This window comes from Phascolarctos cinereus, unplaced genomic scaffold, assembly GCF_003287225.1.
Source record: "Phascolarctos cinereus isolate Bilbo 61053 unplaced genomic scaffold, phaCin_HiC Scaffold_8;HRSCAF=390, whole genome shotgun sequence".
Taxonomy (NCBI): domain Eukaryota; kingdom Metazoa; phylum Chordata; class Mammalia; order Diprotodontia; family Phascolarctidae; genus Phascolarctos; species Phascolarctos cinereus.
In genome coordinates this window covers 1,879,614-1,898,958 of record NW_027556291.1, presented here as the reverse complement: position 1 = coordinate 1,898,958, position 19,345 = coordinate 1,879,614, and the positions used below count along the sequence as shown (strand labels likewise).

The 19,345-nt window shown below is 53.6% G+C and overlaps 1 protein-coding gene across 1 annotated transcript in view; it reads right to left on the bottom strand.

Moving 5' to 3' along the window:
- Positions 1–18,957, bottom strand: part of NALF2 (NALCN channel auxiliary factor 2) — a 32,443-nt gene extending 13,486 nt beyond the window's left edge. Inside the window, exon 1 of the mRNA XM_078147816.1 lies at positions 17,884–18,957. Within this exon, the coding sequence (XP_078003942.1) occupies positions 17,884–18,957 (1,074 nt within the window). The remainder of the gene's footprint in view (positions 1–17,883) is intronic.
- Positions 18,958–19,345: the final 388 nt, after the last annotated feature.

Here is a 19,345-nt window from a genome sequence, read left to right as displayed (position 1 = left end):
TGGCATTCAATCCCTTCCCAGTCTGGCTCTCCCCTACCACATATCATTCCCTCTCACGCACTCATTTCAGCCAAACCAATCTCCAGGCTCTTTTCCACTTCCAAAATGCCACCTCCCATTGCAGTCAGCTTGAACAGGTTGTCCCTCGTGCCCCACTTCTGTCTCTGCCCCAGTTCCTACCACAGTGTCTGTAGGTGTTTAATAAATGCTTGTTGATATGTTAAACTTTCTGCAGAGTGAAAGATCACTCTGAACCAGAGGCAAGATAAAGCTTGTTTAGGGCCCAGACCAGGATTGGGCATTCCTGCTGGCCAATTGCCAGGTAGTACTCTGACAGTATTAGTTTCCTGAATGAATGATATTTTCTCCCCTCTCATCAGTGTGTCAGTCCTGCACCCTTGCCAATGGCAGAGTTTTATGATCACATCAAACCTTGCTGTACCAGGAGCCAGGTAAGACTGAACCTCTCAAGAGGCAGGCCTGTGACTGGTCCAAGGCCTCCTGACACTCCTAGCAAACCTCCCCTGGTTCCTTTATGACTCAGAGGGTATTTAGAACAAGGGTACCAGGGATCTCATTTGGGGTATAAATCTACAGTGATGCCCACTGGTTCCAAGAATGTGGCACTTGTCTCTTGGTTTGGGGGATTTTCTAGCTCTGTACCACCCCTCCCCTTTACCTTGACCACTTATGGCCTTCTCTGTTTCCCCCTCAGTGGACCCCAGTTGCCAGGGCAGTTGGGGATCACTTAGGTCTTAGAACAAATCATACTACTTAGCCTCATTTCAATTTTTGAAAAGCATTCCTAGTCAAATAGACCTGGAGAATAGGATAGGCACAGTATATCTGGAGTTTTCAAAGTATCAAGCAGAGACTCTCATGACAGCCTTGAGGACCAGATGAAGATATGGAGCCTGGATGACAGCCCAGAGCGATGTGTCCCAAACTGGCCTATTCGGGGCCATTGACTATTTTTATCAGTGATTTACATGATGTTGAGACGACACATTGATAGATAGATAGATGATGTGAATGAAGCAGGAAAAGGACAAGACCACAAACCTAACCTTGACTGGTCGTAATGATGAGAAGCTAGTAAGAGTTAGCAGTAGGTGTGAGTGTAAAGTCCTACACATGGCTTAAGGCCATCGAAGGATCAGGAGAAGGACTGGGAGATGGAGTTTGGCCTGGAGACTTTGGGGAAGGACGATTCTATTCTTCATGTGGAAAAGAGATGAGGCTTCTTTGTCTTGGCCCTACAGGGCGGTAGATACTTGCTCAGTAGAAAGAGAACCCTAGGGATCATTTGAGCTGTCCCAAAGTGGAGAGAGCTTCCCCAAACGTTAGTGCCATTGGAGGTCTTTGAACAGAAAGACGATGGTCACTGCTCAGGGACAGTGTAGATGAGACTCCTTATTTCAATGGCTCAGGTCTTGAAGTCTTCTCCAACTTTGGGATTCTCAAGTCTATGATTTGGCAACACTTTGGCCAATCTACGTGGACCCACTTGAATTTCTCTGAGGACAGAGTATAAATGTTTCAGATGGGATTCCCTGTGGGGGCTAAAAAGAGTTCTATTATATTTCCATGCAAATGAAGTCTCCCACTACACTCAGCAGGTTATTTACCAAGTGCTGCAACATTCCTCCATCCCAAGTGATGATAGAAAAAAGCTTCATCCAAGCTCTAGGGGGTAATGAATGGAGTCTTTGCCCTGGCCTCAGAGGACAACTCTGACTACCAGGAACGTGGCCACAGATACAGCACAGAAAGCACTCTGGACATTCCAGGACTTCTGGGAGGCTGGCCATCCATGGAGGGGATCAGATAAAACAACACACTTAGCTACCAGATTGAGTGTCTTATAGAAGCCATAAGACCTAACACAGCCCTTTGTCCAGGAGGCCCAAGAAAGACCCTGAGTCTGTTGGAAGAGTTGCTTTTTTCAAGTTGCCAGTATATCTGGGACCTCCCACTTCGACCAAATAAGAGCATAGGAATGGGGGCAGAGTATGGCCCTGATCTCTCCTGAATGGGTGGCTAGGTTTGGCTTTGTGGGGTTTATATCCAAGTAAGCACTCTGGGGAATGCTCACCAAACCTAGTTAGCACCCATAATATACTGGCTTTGCCAGCAAGAGCCAAAGCCATCCAGATACTTGGACTCCCAAAATTCTCTGCAGGACGTTGGATTCTCTGTGTCTTGGCTGCCTCCAGACACAGAAGCAGCTAACACAAAGAACTCCTTCTTCCCGGAGATGATAAGGTTTTAACATAGTAGTAGTAGTAGTAATTATAATGAAGAAGAAGAAGAGAAAGAGGAGGAGGAAGAAGAGGAGGAGGCACGGTGCCTGGCACATAGTAGGCACTTAAATGTTCATTGACTGACTAATAATAGCAGTCTGCACATACAGTGCTTTCAAGTTTTCAAAGTGCTTTTTATGCATGAAAATCTGATCCTCACCACAACCTTTTGGGGGTAAGTCCTGCTGGCATTTTGTCCCCATCTTGTAGATGAGAAAACCGAGGCTCAGAGGACTTGGTGCATGGTTAGAAAGCGGGATTCAAACTCAGGTCTTCCTGCCTCTATCCACTAAGCCACACTGTCAGGTGGGCTTCATTCTGGGAGCTAAGCTTTATCCCAGACTCTCTGAGTTGGGGGGGACCCCAGAGGCCATCCAGTCCATCCCTGATCTGCACCAGAATCCTCTAAAATCTCTGACAAGTGGTCATTCACTCTACCAGAAGACCCCCATTGGTGGGGAAATTCATCATCCCCCAGGGCAGCTTGCTCTCGGGTTCGGGAATATTTCAGCTATTCTAAGCTGAATTGGCTTCTCTGCAGCTTCACCCATGGCTCTGGGTTCTGCCATGTGACACCAAGAAAAGGCCCATGTCTCCCACATGACAATCCTTCCTGCGCTTGCCCCACAGCTCCCATTTGCTCTCCACCGACCTGTCGTTGGAAGACACTTTCGAGCTCACACCTGCCCTCACTTGCCAGTGGAGGAGTTGCTCTCTTGGTCTGTTCTCCCCTAAGGGCTTTCCCACAGAGCTTCATTTCTTTGCTGGGGCCTCAGAAGGTATGATTGGCAAGGCTGTCTTCCTGGCACTCAGGAGCTGAGGCCATTCGGCTCGCCCCGGGCTTTGTTTCTCCCTAGGCAGAGGCCCACATCTTCAGGGCACATTGCACATCTCCTGCTCACTTTTGCCCCATGCCCACCCATCATCCACCCCCTCCCAGGGGGACCTATGTAGAGAGAACCTCGCCCCCAGCAATTCAAAGGGAAAGAACTTGTGACAAGCTGAGTTCCATCTTAGCAAACAGCAGATCTAGAAGTTGGCATCCCATCCATCCATTCTTACTCTCCCCATTCACTGAAACTTTCCACAAGTCTATTGGGGGGGAGGGGGGCTGGGGCGGGAGGAGAGTGATATATCTTGCAGCCCTGGTCTCACAGTACTTCAAGAGCTTGCACCATTCACTTCACCAGAAAGGGAGCTCCTTGGTCTCCCAACTCCAGCAGAAATCTTTGATGTTCAAAGCCTTTCCTTCTCTGATCATCCCTTGGGTCAGTGGCCAAATCAACACTAGCCAGATGGCCATGTAAATGGCAGTGAGAATCCCAATGCAGCCGGCCTCCCACAGTCCAGTGTCACCTTGCTAGCCTAAGAGGCTGGAGGGTCCAAAGCCATGACCCTCTTTCCTCTGCTCAGTTAGTGAGTCTGGCACTGGCAGATGACTTCCTGAGCCTGGCCAAGGGAAGAATACTCACAGCCAGATACTTTTATATCTTCCCCTTACCTGAGTGGCCAACATAAGGGATCCCTTTGGATCCTCCAGCAACTGGCTAGTGCACTGGGGATGACCACCAATTGCCTCAGTGAGGGCACTGGAGTCTTATTCACAAAGGGCACCCTCTCCATTCATTCATTCATCCATTTATTTATTTGTTCAACTAGCATTTGATAAGTGACTATTGTGGCAGACCCTGGGAACACTGAGACAAAGATAAAAGTCAAACAGTCCCTGACCTCAAGGATTTCGATTAAGGAGGCGCTAAGGAAGGGAGGGAGGGAGAAGATGGGGGGGGCGCTAGCTGAGCTTCAAGGGAAATGAGACTCTAAGAGGTAGTGGGGAGGAAGAATAGGTAATCAATGGCCTGTACAAAGGCTCAGTGGTGGGAGATGGCTCCCTTTGCACATGACTTGTCTCCATTCATCCACATCCAGGTGTCAGTTACTCTTTGACAGCATCTTTTTAGGGTTGTGTGTGTGGGACACTGGGGCAATTTCTAAATACTTTAGAATCAACCCAGCCCTCTGCTTTTATTGCAGGCATCTGGGGGTCTATGAGTCAGGCCTCTGACCCTGCAGCTTGGAGGGAACATTTTTGCAGTGGGAAACCTGGAGAGATGTCTGGAAGACATGCAGCCCCCTCCCCCACCACTCACATGGAAAGAACCAGAGACAGCTTTAACTCGGGGTCCCTAGAGCCAAGCCCAATGGCTTTAGCTACCACCCATCTCACAGCTTCTCTGATAATGGTTCTTCCCCTGTAGCCCACACGGCAGCGGCTACCAAGATTATAGGATTCATCGAGCCCACTTGCCTGCTTTCCCCTTCCAGGATAAACTTCTCTGGTCAGCCCAGAAATCTCTTTGCCAGGAGCCATCTTTTGATGGACGAGCTGACCGTTCCTGCTTTTCTATGCCCTTGGAACTTCTAGTTGGTAAAGGCCACAATAAGTCTTTAGGCCCCTTGTCTGCCTCTCCTATGGTTCCTTTCATTAGTATGGCTTCAGAGGTGCCCATTTTCCTTCCCAGTCACCCGAACTGGCCTGAGGGGCAGTATAGTTTCAGTGGAAGGTCTAAAGACTGCCATGCAGAGCCCAGACTTGAACTATATGGCTAACCTGCTACCTTAAATGCCACAAAAGGGAGCCGTAACCTCACCAGGTCCTGCAGCCCCCCAGCATGCCCCTGTTCAGGTGCCTGAGGAGAAATTGCCTCAAAGTCCGTCTGTCAGCCTGCATGGCTCCACTGCCCCCTCCCCACCTCTTTAGACAGTCTTCTCTTCATTCACCAATGACTTCTCAAATTCCAATTGCATTCGAGGCCCTCTGCGAGGTGCTGGGGATATGGAGACAAGGACAAGATAGTCGCTGCCTTCAAGGAGCATATCCACCTTACTGGCATCAGCAGCGGAATAGAAAGGTCTCTAATTCCAGCTCCTATGTCTGCAGAGTTTCCACTTTTCCCTTCCTCAATGGGAATGGCAACTAGAGGAGCATAGAAGCAGAGCAGGTGGGCCGTAGAAGCAACAAGACAAAAGGCAGCGGCCCCAGCCTCCTGACAGCTGCTGCCCCATGTGGAGGCTGCCTGGCTGCAGCAAAAGGGAGGCAGGGGAGCACCCTCACCATGGCTCGACTGGCTGAGGTTCTGCAATACTACGCTAGCTTCAGAGCTGTTGTTCTCGACAGAAAGGAAGGAAAAAGACCTCAGGTGGCAGAGGAAACCTCTCTGTTGTGGAACAGCAGGGGTGAGGTGGTGGGGAGGCAAGAAGAGTTGGTTTTTCTCTGGAGGACAGGCTTTGGGGGGTGGGCTATTCCCTGGTGGTCAGGCTTTGGGGGGTGGGCTATTGGCAGTCAGGCTTTGGGAGGTAGGCTTTCTCTGGTGGTCAGGCTTTGGCGGGGTGGGCTTTCCCTGGGGGACAGGCATTGGGGGGTGGGCTATTCCCTGGTAGTCAGGCTTTGGGGGGTGGGCTTTCCTTGGGGGACAGGCTTTGGGGAGTGGGCTATTGGCAGTCAGGCTTTGGGGGGGTGGGCTTTCCTTGGGGGACAGGCTTTGGGGGGTGGGCTTTCCCTGGTGGTCAGGCTTTGGGGGGTGGGCTTTCCCTGGGGGGCAGCGGGCTTTCCCTGTGGTTTTTATATCAGTGATTCCCTGGGCAAGTTTTGCATACCAGACTGGACTGTGAGCTGCCCAAGGGCTTGGGCCACGGTAATCTGTGTCACCGGGCTACTGGCCACATCACCTGGTCCTTTGTTTATTCTCAAAAGCATCCCTATATCAGAGGTCAAGGGAATCTTGTAGTCACAATTTCTGGGAAGCTGGCAAGGAAAATCTCTAAAGTGAGGTTCCCCCTGTGTCCTCCATCTATCACCTTCCTGAGGGGAGTGATTTCTACCTCTTCTCCAAGTTGCCTCCTATTAACCAATGAGCTAGCTAAGTGGTCACCTCACCATTCATCTCCCCTTCTGGTCAGGGTTCTGGCCTCATATTCCCCATGTCTTACCAGTGCCAGGATTAGGGGTCCAGCTTGGTGATCCACCCTCTGGTTCCTCTGGTCCCTTGGCTTGTTGAAGAGCTGGCTGCCTCATGGCTTTCTCCACTGACCATCAAGTGGTTCTGACCTCACAGGCCCCTCTGCTCCATTGACAGGTGGGTCCTTCTTTTGGCTTTTACAGAATCTCAAAGTTGACTTCAGAGGCCATGGAGACTCACCTGGACCTGAACAAGTAGCCCATAACCCTCTACCACAACCCACCCACCAGAGCTCCTCCCAAGCTCCCTTTGGGATGTTGATGGCTGACAGAGAGTCCCCACACCAGGTGATCTGTAACTGATAGTGAGAGATGCCACATGGCAGGTAGGGGGCAGGCTTGGGGGCTGGCAGAAGAGGAAGGCAGATACTGATTGAGAGACAACCGGAGAGGAACAATGATGGCAGTAGCTCCTGTTTATGATTGGCAAAGTGCTTTACATCTGTAATCTCCTCAGTTCCTCACAACAACCCTGTGAGGTAGGTCCTGTCATCCTCATCTTACAAAGGAGGAATCTAAGACTCAGTAAGGTTGGGCACATGGCCATGAAGTGTCCGAGGCAGCATGTGAACACATCTGCTGGATTCCAAGTTCAATCCTCCATTCACTAAGCCATGTGAGATGAGCCAAGAGTAGATGCCAGGTAGCAGAGGGAAGCTGGGCACATTCACTGACAGTTTGCTGGGCTCAGGGACTGACTTGCCTACCCACCTGCCCACTAGCCTGTTTCACATGAATGTTACTCATGCCTCTTCTGGTTCTAAAGGTCCCACTGGCAGGGGCTGTATGCTTAGCCCTCATGGCCTAGGACCCCCAGCTCTGGCCCGGGAGAAATGTAGACCCTAAGGGCTCCTAGCCACTGGGCACCACAGAGGGGGCATTCTGTAGTTAGTGAGCACAAGTGTAGGGAAAGCCCTACTCCTTCATCTCAGAGGCGAGGCTCTGTGGTGCTCTCCACTGGGTGGAGGCCAAGGGAGGGGCTCTGTGTCCTGCATAGAAGTTGCTCTTTAGCGTTGCTGCTGCAGCTCATGCAGTCGGCTGGGGGACTAGGGCAGAACCCAATCAGCCCCTGTCGGTACAGGCAGGCGAGGGAAGCATGCTGAAGGTGATTAGCAGACTCAGGAATCCTGATCTCTGCTCCTCCCTGTGTCCCCTTACTTCCTTCACACTGTTTCCTGCTCAATGAAATGCATTCAGCAGCTCACCTCTTGGCCCCTTGGGATGCCTGGTGAGCACTGGGTGATCTGACCTGGGTTTCACATCCCATGGGGTGACGAGCCTTTTCCCACCTATTCCCCTGTGTCCCCCCCCCCAAGCAGCTGAGCCGCCCTGGGGCCATGGTGGGGTCTGGATGGGCTAGCTGGCCCACCACTGATTTAGGAGGAGCTGCAGGTTGGGAGCATCCATGGCATGGCCCCTGATGGATGGCCTCTCGTGGGGCCTCCTTTACAATGAGTCCTTTTCTCATGTGGCCCTGGTAGAGGTAAATTTTCTGCCCTATTCCCTTTATCTCTTAGTTTTCACCCTACAGACCTTGACCTCTGGATCTCCAACCCTAGTCACAAGGTTCATGAAATGGAAAGAGTAGAGGGCTTGGATTTGAATCCTGCTTTTGCCCCTGATTTAGTGCATGGCCTTAAACAAATCCCTCCCTCTGTCTGGCCTCAGATGCACCAAGGCAAGTGATGGGCTTGAACCTGGCGATCCCTAAAGTGTCTGGAGTGCTCCATGGAGGCTCCTCAGCTACAGCCCTTGGAGCCCAAAGGGAGGAATGGCTAGGGGGTGCTATCTCAGCTGTGGAGCCCCTTCCCATTTTCTCATGAAGGCCTGGCACAAGGCATGGCTTCCAGGGCTCCCCTGCCTGCTAAGGTCGCTCCCACGGCCTAGCAGTGGTGGTCGTCTGGGCTCTCTGGGCAGGCTTATGTGGTGACTACTTTGTCAGCCTTGTTTGGTGGTCATCAAGCTGGGACACAAGGCCCAACGTAAGGAGCCCCACCTGGAAAGCTGGCTTTTCAGTCTTGGGGCATTGCCGACCTAGGCAGGAGAGGCCTCTCTTGGGAACAAAGCTAAGTAGGCTCCCAGGCACTCCCTTCTCCACTCAGGCCTACTCGTCATGTGAAGTAATGAGCATTGGCTGTCACATTCACTTCGTAGGGGGCCTTCCTTGGTCACAACACCAAAGGGCATCATCTAGGCTGGGCTTTAGCATCTGCTGTTTGTGCAGAATAATCTTGTAAGAAATCGAGAGAACAGTGGTCTGACCAGCAGAAAGCAGGAGAACAGAGGTCAGCAGCCCTTCTGACCACAGGTGAAGGGAATGCTTTCGATCCTTCCCCCAAACTGGACATGTGTGTGTGTGGGGGGGCTCTGCCAGTCTGCCCAGAGGGCCCCTGGGGCTGGGGCAAAACCTTCTTCTTTCCAAGTCTCTGGGGGTGTAAGAGCCACTACTGCACAATTCTGGAAACTAGAACACCTGCGTTCTCATTTCAACTCGGACACTACCAGCAGGCAGGGGCCTTTGAGACTATGTCCTAGGATGAGAGAAGGGTGAGCCCAAGGGGCAGGGCCACCACAGGTCTTCCCAGGCCCAGCTACAGGGCAAGTTTAGACCCCCATATGGGGTTGCAACCCACAGTTTAAGAATCACTGCAGGAGTCACGAGTAGAAAAGATTTAAGAAGCCCTGGTCCCACTACAGTCCCATTCAGGGGCAGTGCCCAGAGGCCCTTGGACCACAGCTCATTTTAGATCCCTCACCCATCTCCTTTCCCCTCCCTCCTCCTGCCTCTCCTCCCTCCTCTCCCCTCCCTCCTCCTGCCTCCTCTCCCCTCTGACCTTTACTCAGAATTAGTCAATGCCAGAAAGGCACATTGGTCTGGGAAACCATCAGAGAGGCAAAAGGTCCCTCAGAGGAAAGCTAGTTCAATTGGTACCTTAATTCATTCCAACAAGTATTTGCTGAACACTACAGACCCTAAGATATAACTGCAGCAGAGTCCTCTGCCCTGAAGGCGCTTGCATTCTTCTTGGGGGGGGGGGGCACCACCTATAAACAGCTGCATGAACACACTCTGATTTGAGGAGAGAAAGGCCCCAACAACCAGCGGTAATACCACAACCTGTGCTGACCCTAAAGAAGTAGCTCAGAATAATAAAAAGTGCAAGTCATGGAGGCATGCATTCCACCCCTCGGGGCACCGAGCCAACACCTGGGGGGACCTGCCAGAGTCAGGAGACAGAGGGTCACCTAACGGGGAACAGCAAACAGATCAGCTTGGCAGAATGCAGCGTGCTGACGTGGGCCAAGACGCTAGGTGAACTCACAACGCTACCAGACTGGGAATGGATTGAAATGCAGGCTGAGCAGTTCATAATTGACCCTAGAAGCAGTAGGGATCCATCCTTGAGTATGGATGTGGCAGTCAGACCTTGGGCTTTTTGGCGGCTCCGTGGAAGACGGAAAGCAGGGAGACCACTTAGGAGGTCCAGGCGACAAGATGAGAGCTTGGGCTGTGTGAACAGACCGAAGGAAGACAGGAGCCTTGTAGATGTGGAAAGGTCAGGACCTGGCAACTGACGAGAGATTAGGGGAGGGAGGGAAGGGGAGGGGAAGAGCTTCGAGTTGAAACAGGCTGCAAAGGTAGGTGATGCCCTCGCGAGGAACGGGCCGATTGGAAATCAGTGCTAGACACAGAACGGGGCTTTGCAGGAAAGGCCAGTTTGGAGAGGAAGCTCTGTTTTGGGACGCGCTTCCAGACTGCCCAGGTGGAGCTATCCAAGATGGATTTGCTGATCTGAGACCAGAACTCAGGAAAGAAATAAGAGCTGGATATATTGATCTGGGAGTCATCTACATGAATAGGACACAAAGTGGAACCTATGTGACCTGACAAAACTCACCAAGTGAATGTAGAGAAAAGAAAAGAGGATTCAGGGACCTTGTGGGATACTGGTGATTAGGAAGTGGCTTATGGATGATAATCCAGCAAAAGAGACTAAAGAGCAGCCAGTCAGGTAGGAGGATGAGGAGAGGGGAGGGAGGGGAGAGAGAGAGAGAGAGAGAGAGAGAGAGAGAGAGAGAGAGAGAGAGAGAGAGAGAGAGAGAGAGGAAGAACAGAGAGAGAAGGGAGGGGGAGGGGGAAGGGAAGGAGGGAGAGAGGAGGAGGAAGGAGGAGGGAGAGAGGGAGGGAGGGAGACAGGCAGAAACCCAGAGAGAGAGGGAGAGAGAAAGAGAGAGGAGAGAGACAGAGACACAGAGAGAGGGGAAGGGGGAGGGAGAGAAGGGGAAGGGAGAGAGAGGGAGAGGGAGGGAAACAGAGAGGCAGAGGCACAGAGAGAGAGACAAAGAGAGGAGAGAGGAGAGAGAGGGGAGAGAGAGACACACAGAGAGGAGAGAGAGGAGAGAGAGAGAGAGAGAGAGACAGAGAGGAGAGAGGAGAGAGAGACACACAGAGAGGAGAGAGATGGAGAAAGGAGAGAGAGACAGAGAGGTGGGGAGAGAGACATAGAGGAAACAGAGAAGAGAAAGACAGGCAGAGAAAAGAGATAGAGACAGAGAAGAGAGAGAAAAAGAGAGACAGAGACAAAGAGAGAGAGGAGAGAGAGGGGGGAGGCAGGGAGAGACACAGACAGAAAGGGACATACACAGAAAGGAAAGAGACAGAGACAGAGAGAGTGCAAGAGCTAAAGAGAGAGAAAAAAGAAAGAGAGAACAGAGAAAGAACAGAGAGGGACACAAACACACACAGAGCAAAAAGACAGAGAGAGATAAGAGAGAAAGAGAGACAGAGACAGAGAAAAGAGAAAGACAGGGAGAGAGGAGAGAGAGAAAAAAGAGAGAAAAAGAGAGAGAGAAAGGGAGCAAGACAGAGAGGGGGTAGGGGGGAAGAGAGAGACAGAGAGACAGACAGAAAGAGGAAAGAGAGAGAGGAGAAAGGAGAGAGAAAGGAAAGGGGGGAGAGACACACAGAAAGGAGAGAGAAAGAGTGAAAGAGAAAAGAAAAAAGAGAGAGAAATGAGCCATAGAGGAGAGGGAGAGAGAGAGAGAAAGAGACAGACAGAGACACTGAGAGACAGAGAGACAGACAGAAAAGACAGAGACAGAGAGAGACAGGAGACACAGAGAGAGACAAAGAGAGATAGAGAGAAGAGAGACAGAGAGAGACAAAGAGAGAGAGAGACAGAGAGAGAGAGAGACAGAGAGAGAGAGAGAGAGAGAGGAGAGAGAGAGAAGAGAGAGAGAGAAGAAGAGAGACAGAGAGAGAGACAGAGAGAGACAGAGAGAAGAGAGACAGAGAGAGACAGAGAGAGCAGAACAGTGGTACAAAAAGGGAGAAAGGGAGGAGAGGATCTGCAGGCAGAGGAAGTATTAACAATGTGAAAAGCTGTAGAAAGGTCCATCAGGAATGAGGGCCAATAAAACGCCATCAAATGTAGCAGCTAAGACATCTGTTGCTAACTTCGGAGAGAGCAGTGGAGTGCAAGTGCTGGGCTCCAAGGGACTGCACAGTGGGTGGGGAAGCGAGCAAGCGGAGGCAATGAGGACAGCTTTCTGTTTTGTTCTGTGTTCCAGGAGTTTGGCTGTGAAAGGGGCGAGCACGAAAGATCATGGAGAGAGGACCATGGCCCAGTGCAGGTTTTTCTCGGCCTGAGGGCCGTCCAGGCACATTTGCAAGTGGCAGGAAAGAGAAGGGAGTATAGAAGAGAAATGAGGAGGGCCAAATGGGGAGGATGCTGGCAGGAGCCAGGCCCAAGAGTACACATAGAGGGTCAGCCTGGGAAAGGAGAAGGGCCCCTGCATCTGAGACTGGAGCAAAAGAGAAGCTGGGGGAGAGAGAGTCCAGACTGTCTCTCCAAATGCTCATCCACCTCCTCCCTAGGCAGCCCCTTTCTCTTTGGGACCCTGCAAATTGCTAAGAAGTTTCCCTTTGAAGAAGATCATATCTATTCGTCTCCCTACAGCTTCTAACTAGCTGCTTCTAGTCCTGCTTTCTGGGGTCCAGGAGAACACGTCTAATCCCTTAACCTCTCTGAGACTTGGTTTTCAAATCTGCAAAATGGAGATAAAACTATCTGGTCTCCATCCAAGGACTGTGATGAGGACCAAATGAGATCAGGGGTATGCGTGCACTTTGTAACCCTCTGGGGTTCTAGAAGGGAAATGACTAATCTATCATCTCCCTTGCCCTCCTAGCCCCATGAACAGCATCCCTCCTTGAACCTGTAAGTAAGGACCCTGTAGTTCTCCTCCCACATCTCTCCCTGGCTGGCACTGGTTCTCATTCCAAGTTCCATCCGCCATCCTGAAAATGCTGGCTCAGGAGGGGGGAGGCCAAGTTGAGCTGCCATCTTGCCCTTACTGGAAAGGCTACCTCTGGGATGGGAGTATGGGACAGGAAGAGGCCCCAGGCATGGCCCCCTGGTGCTAGAGGGTGTTGGAAGCCAGAGAGGTGACAAGAGCAAGTCAAAGGTTCGGCTCTACCAGCTCCCCCCCCCCCCTGCAGCTTGCTTGTAGAGCCCTGACCCTTGGTGCAAAGGGGCAAGAGGCATATGGACCAAAAGCCCCTCTCCATCCCCTCCCTTATCCTCCAATGGGAAGCCCAGGAGGCTGACCAGGTGTGGAGGGCAGAGGTGTGATGGGTCCAAGTTCCCCCTGTGGGGGGATTGGGAGGCTGACCAGAGCAGGGGACAGACCAGAAGCACTCTGACTAGGAGGTGGGAAAGAACTGTAACCTGGACATCTGAGGCCACTGGGGCAATCTCGCTCACTACCGGGCCAATTTCTCCTAAGCTAGCCCCTTGGAGAGAAAGTGACAAGTACCATTTGCTGGAGGAAACCTGAACAGTAGCTGCATACAGTTTGGGGAAATAGGGTATCCTCCTAGGCCGGCAAGGGCCCCAGGGTGAGGGAGGCCTACTGCAGAGCTCTGCTCATTGGTACCTTGAAGCCTGTAGTGCAGCAAGAGGCTGACGGACAGGAGGACAGGGGTTAATCTCTGCAGGAAGCTGGCTTTGAAATTCTAATGAGAACATGCACTCCTGGTGCCCAGCAGGCATGGTGCCAGGGCACTGCCACAGAGAAGAGGGTGTTTGAAATCCCAGAGTCTCTCGATGGGAGGAACCTCAGTCTAACCAACACCTGAGCCGGAACCCCTCCCTACAGCGTCCCCTACAAGTGGTTAGCCAGTCTCTGTTCAGACCGTGTGGGCACGGAGGAGCCCGTCCCAATTTGGGACACTTCTCATCGTTAAACAGTTCTTCCTTACATCAAGCTGAAATCTTGGCCTCTCTTATCACTACTTACTGCTCCTGGTTCTGCCCTGTGGGGCCAAGCAGAACAAAGCTAAGCCCCCTTCCACAGAACAGCCCTTCAGATTCACCAAAAGCTTGTGATGTCCCCACTCCTAGCTCCAGTTTTCTCTTCTGGCTAAGCGTTCCCAGCTCCTTCCACAGATCTTCCTATGGCACGGTTCCTAGTCTCTATAGCCAGCCTGCTTGCCCTCCTTGGGGTGCCCTCCAGTTTATCAATGTCCTTCCTAAAATGTGGCACCCAGATCTGAAAACAATTTACATTCCAGATGTGGCATAAGCAGGGCAGAGGGTAGTATTTGCTTCCCTTGCTCTGCTAGTCTAGACTAAGGCTTGCATACGAGTCAAGGGAGAGCCCAAGCCTAACTTGCCTCTGCCCATTGCCAGGGGTGTTTGGCTCCAGGCCATGGAATCCTGCTTGAAGTAGGGAGGCAGAAGGCATCTATCACCCAAGGCACATGTAACAACAGTGGGGCCAGCTAGCCTGGGTAAGTATGGCCAGTCTTGGGCACCGATAACAGTGGGCCCAGCTAGCCTAGGTAAGTAAGTCTTGGGGTGCCAGGTGGCAGATCTGCTCTGCTCCTTCTCTGACCCTAGCCTAGCAGGGAAGGAGGGCTGAAGGCAACTTCCTCCCAGGCTTCCTTCCCATTTCTCCGAGTCAAAAGTGTTGAAGCCACCTAGCCTCCCCTGTCCACCAAGCATTCAAGGGTCTGGAGCAGGAACGAGACTGAGGATTAAGGGAAGGACTCTGGAGCCAGAACTGCCGCCAGGGGGCAATATCAGGGCCCCAGATGGAAGGCCATGAAGCTGCCTCGCATGTAAGAGAGTACAGAGAAAATATAGTGGCCCCCAGCTGAGGCCAGTTTCCCAGAAACACCTAAGACAGCGTCATAGGGCTGAGGACAGAGCTATCGAAGGGCAAGGCCACAGGATGGTGGTGGTGGGGAGGTGGGCAAGGCTGGGGGGAGGGGGGCCTCAGGCAGTGGGATCCAGGGCCTGGGTACGTCTCCTTTCTGCTTTGAGAAAGGAAGCAAGCATCCCATTAAGGAGATGTCACAGTTGGCCCTAAATTAGCAGGTGTCACAGGCAGCAGTGAGGACAGGCATGATCAGCGGGGCCTGAAACAAGGGCTGAAGGGAGAAGGCAGAAGGGCTTCAGAAGCACCAAACATGGCTGGGCCCCAGGCATTCAGTCACTTCAGCAGGGAGCATCAGGCTGGGCTGGCACTGGAGAAGAAGCTTCCTGGCCTCAGGGCTGACTGTCCTCTCATCCCCCAGAGACCCAAAAAGAGGTTATGGGATCTCCCAGGGCAACTAGGAGAGGAAGTGACAGAGGCTGAGTCTGCGGATGAACAAGAGGACCTGAACATGTGAAATCAGCCCCAAGGTTCACGTAACAACCCTCAGGGATTTGCATCTTTGACTTTTGGAGTGGGTTAGGTCCTATGCCCTGGAACACAGGGATGTATCATGGGGTGCGGGAGGCAGAGGAGAGGAGGGGACTTCGGCTGAGTGTCTCTAAGGCCACTTGCAGGAGAAAGGCAGCACATAAAGGGGGAGGGACAATCAAAGAAGAGGAAAGAAAATGAGACAGCAGGAACTCTGGGGGAAACTAGGAATTTGGATAAATAGAAACCTGCAGGGCAGTTTTCAGTGGCCCATCCATCTCCCATCTGGGAGTACAGGTAGGTCTCGATTAGGTTAATAATGAATCCCTTGAAATGGCTGCATGTAGTTGAATTTGAACTATTTGAAGTTATAATTATGAAAATATGGTCATTGGATCCAGCCCAGTGGAAATATGCAATGTGAATTCCATAAATGTGACAAACTCCATGGGATTCTTTACCGGCCCCAGCAGAGATCTACCTGTGCTCAACCCCCTCCCCAAGTGCCCTGCTTTGTCCCACCATCTCCACCTGTTGAAATCCTACCCATCCTTCAAGGTCCAACTTTTCCAGGAGCCCCAGGAGATCCACAACCCCCCATCTAGCAGTGAGCCTCTTATTTAGTCTCACAATTTTGATATCTCTTATGGACTCATTACACTTTAATTTGTATCAGAGTTATTTGTATACATGTCTCATGTCCTCTACCAGACTCTAAGCTCCTTGAGACCCTGGGGCCCTGTCTTATTTATTCTTGTATGATGCCTTCTACCTCCCTTCCAGCCTGCTCAGTCTTCTATCCATAACAGCTGCTCAATAAATGTTTGTTTATGGAATGAATTCTGGGGTTTGATTTTTTAAAAAATCAATGCTGTGGGCTTGGGGGCAGGGGATCAATTTCTCTGCCTGGCTAGCCATGTGGCTTTGTCTCCAGGATACATCGTCAGTATATGAAGCATTCTGACATGGTCTGCGGTTGTGTGCTAGTGGCTGACACCAAAGATGTGTGCCTCTTCCTCTTTGAAACAAATTGTGTGTGTCTGTGTGTGTGTGTGTGTGTGTGTGTGTGCACGTGCGTGTGACAGCGCTTCTGTCTGTGCCTGTGTGGATAGCACTGTGGGTGTGGGTGTGTCTGTGTCTTTCTGTGACACTTTTGGAGGGGTGTGTGTATGTGTGAGAGAATCTCCAGATCTGGAGGTCTCTCTCTGACATTGCCTGGAAAGGGGGGGTCAGTTTCTCTAGGTGGCTGTGTGCCTTTAAGGGGTTGCATTTCTTATTTGATAGTGTGAGTGAGGTGGTGAGTCAGCTGAGGCTGCAGGAGGAGGGAGGGAGAGTAACCAGAGGAAGGGGAAGTCAGGAGCAAAGACCTCCCCCCCACCCCAACATCCCATCCGTCCTCTTGCCCCAGAGATGTTAGAGCATTTGTTGGGTGGCACATTGGGTCCATGGGGTCTCAGAGAAGAAAGTACTTTCTAGCAACAAATGCCCACTTGGTAGGAGGAATCCACCCAGCCCCTGATGCTCAAGGAGGCGGGAAGAGCTCCCATCTGCCCTGGTCTCCTTGCCCACCCTCATTGCCCAAGCCTGTGACTATACTGACTGCCCCCTCCCTCCCCCTCATTCCTGCCAAAGATTTGAGCAGCTCAGTAGATTCAGACTCAGCTTACATCCCCCATCACCCCCTTGACATCCAGGCTCAGTCTGCCACTAGGCTCTCTCGTTCAGTCTAGAAGAAGCTCAGCTCAGCCCCTTTCTCCAACTCTTTCCTCTTTTCCTCTACTCACACCAAAGACCAACTTGGGGGGATCTGGGTAAGGGAGCTTTTGAATGAATAAAGCTGGAGGAGACCAGGTAGGTTCTGCCCCAACCACTTTCTTCTGAGAGAAGCCCGACGGAAGGAACAGGCTTTGGGGGTTCATGGAGCATGGTAATGAGGGGGTGAATGTCAGCCAATATCCCTAGGAGCCATTGAGGAGCCTTACTTGCCCATTTATGTCCAATCCAGGCCTCCCAGGTCACCAATGGCCATGCCTTCTGAGGTAGTCTGTCCCCATCCCTCCCTAGAGCCCTGCTCTTGGCCTTCAGCAGCAAGAAAGGGGTAGGAGTCAGAATGCCAAGCGGTCAGCCTCTTGGATACCTGGATACTTCTTGGCTTCCCATTTCCCTTGGCTCCTCTAGGAAGACCCTATTGAAATGAAGAGGCAGGGCTGGCTCAGAAGTGAGAAGGCCAGAGACAGGGCCAGGGGCCCTCCAGGCCTCCACCTTGCTTGGCCAGTGCCTCTCTGACTTTCAATTGCCAGACACGGCTGCCAAGGGCTCAGGGATTCTGCTATTCCCTACAGGACTGTCTTCATAGCTAAGAACTCCAAGCCTTTGACAGGTGGGAACACGAAAGGAGAAACCCTAAGAGAGAGAGAGAGAGAGAGAGAGAGAGAGAGAGAGAGAGAGAGAGAGAGAGCGAGAGAGCGAGCAGGTCCTGAGATGGCTCCTGGAGCACTGGCAAGGACCCTGGCCTCCTTCGAGTCAGAAGACCCGGCTTCCGATCCCAGCTCTGGCCCTTTCTAGCTGAGTGACCCTGACTAAATCACTGAACCTCGAAGCACCTCTGCTTATTTGAGGGGTGGCCTGGGATGCGCAGGCGGGTGGCCTAGAGATCTAACACGGCGGCAGGAGGAAGGGGGGAAGGGGATCGACGCCTGCTTGGGGTAGGGGGCAGTGGCGGCGGCGGGAGCGGCGCGGTAGCGGCGGCGGCGGGCTGACACCCTCACTGTGCTGCTGCTGCTGCTGCCGCTGCTACTGCAGACCGCGGTTCACTGAAGGCCGGCAGCTCAGCTCCCAGGGGCCCCGCCCCTCATCCCCTGCCCCTACCTTACAGTCTCCTATGCAGGACCGGACGGAATACTCCTCCGCTTGCAAGTATTTCTGCAGCAAGCAGTCAAACTCGTCGTATTTTTCCTGAGCGTGTTCGTCCAGCCGCTGGTACAGCTGGACACAGCTTAAACACGCCTCCCAGGCCCCGGGCCCGGTGGCCAGCAAGTCCGCCAACAGGGCGTCCAGGCTGCAGTCCAGACTGTCCTGGTGGGCCATGCCCAGCAGCAGGTCTGCCACCGAGTAGGAGTCACAAAAGGCCAGGGTGTAGTTCCGAAAGTGGCCTTGCAGCAAGTTCTTTTGAGAGGCTTGGGGCCTGCCCGAGGTGGGCAAAGGAGAGATGAGGGGCCTCAGGGGCGCAGCGCCCACGAGTCTCTGCAGAGCCTGAGGCTCCAGGCAGGCCGCTTCGGGCCCAGAGGGGCCCCTGCCGCCGCGGTTGCCCCAGTGGCCGCTACTGCGGCCGCTGCTTCCGGCCCCGTCGATGCTGCCGGCCCGGCCGCCACCGCTGCTGCTGCCGCCGCCCCCGTCGAGGCTGCTGCTCCGGCCGCCGCCGCCGCCACTGCCCCCGTCGAAGCTGCTCCCACAGCCCGGCCCCGGGGCTGCGGCGGCCTGGGTCAGATTGCCCAGGAGAGTGCCGCAGCTGCCCCCCGGGGGCGGCGGAGGCGGTGGCGGCGGCAGCAGCAGCAGCATGGCCGGGGGAGGCTCGGCCTCGGGACGGGGCTGGGGCTCTGGGCCGGCAGCCCCCCAGGGCAGCCTCACTGAGCCGCTCCTCTCCTTGGCCCGCAGGCGGCCGCCAGCGCACAGCCACAGACGGTCAGAGAGCAGCACCGTAAAGAAGAGCAGCGAAGCCAGTGACAGGCGCCATCGTTGCGCCCGCTCTGAGTCAGCCCACGGCTTGTCGCTGCTCGTGGCCCCCCGAGGGGGCCGGGGAGCCCAGCAGCAGCAGCCGCAGCCACAGCAGCAGCAGCAGCAGCTGGAACAGCTGTAGCAGCAGCAGCAGCAGCAGCGACAACAGCAGCAGAGCGTGAGCGCAGCGGCATCTCTCCGGGGCCACGTCCACGCGCCCCTGATCATATTTCAGGGGGGTTCGGGGAACCTACAGGCGAGAGGACCGGCGGGCAGACTGACCCGAGGGATGGGACCGGCGGGTGGACCGACGGGAAGGCGGGAGGGCGCTGCGCTTCGCTAGGCGGCTAGGCGGCCCTCCACGCTCCTCCAACTGTAGCCGTCCGGGCGGGCTCTACCTGGGCGGCCGCATGGCTGGGAGACACCGGGCAGGACAGGGCCGGGCCCCTTTTGAGCCCGAGTCGTGGGGTGGGTCGCCTGGGCCCCCAAGCCCGGTCCCCGCACCCCTCGCGCCCCGCTAGGCGATGTCCCCGGCCCGGGCAGGGACCCACGGGGGGTACCCCGGCGACAGCCGCCGCCGCGGCCCCGAGCTCCTCATGCTGTCCGGCCGGCCCCG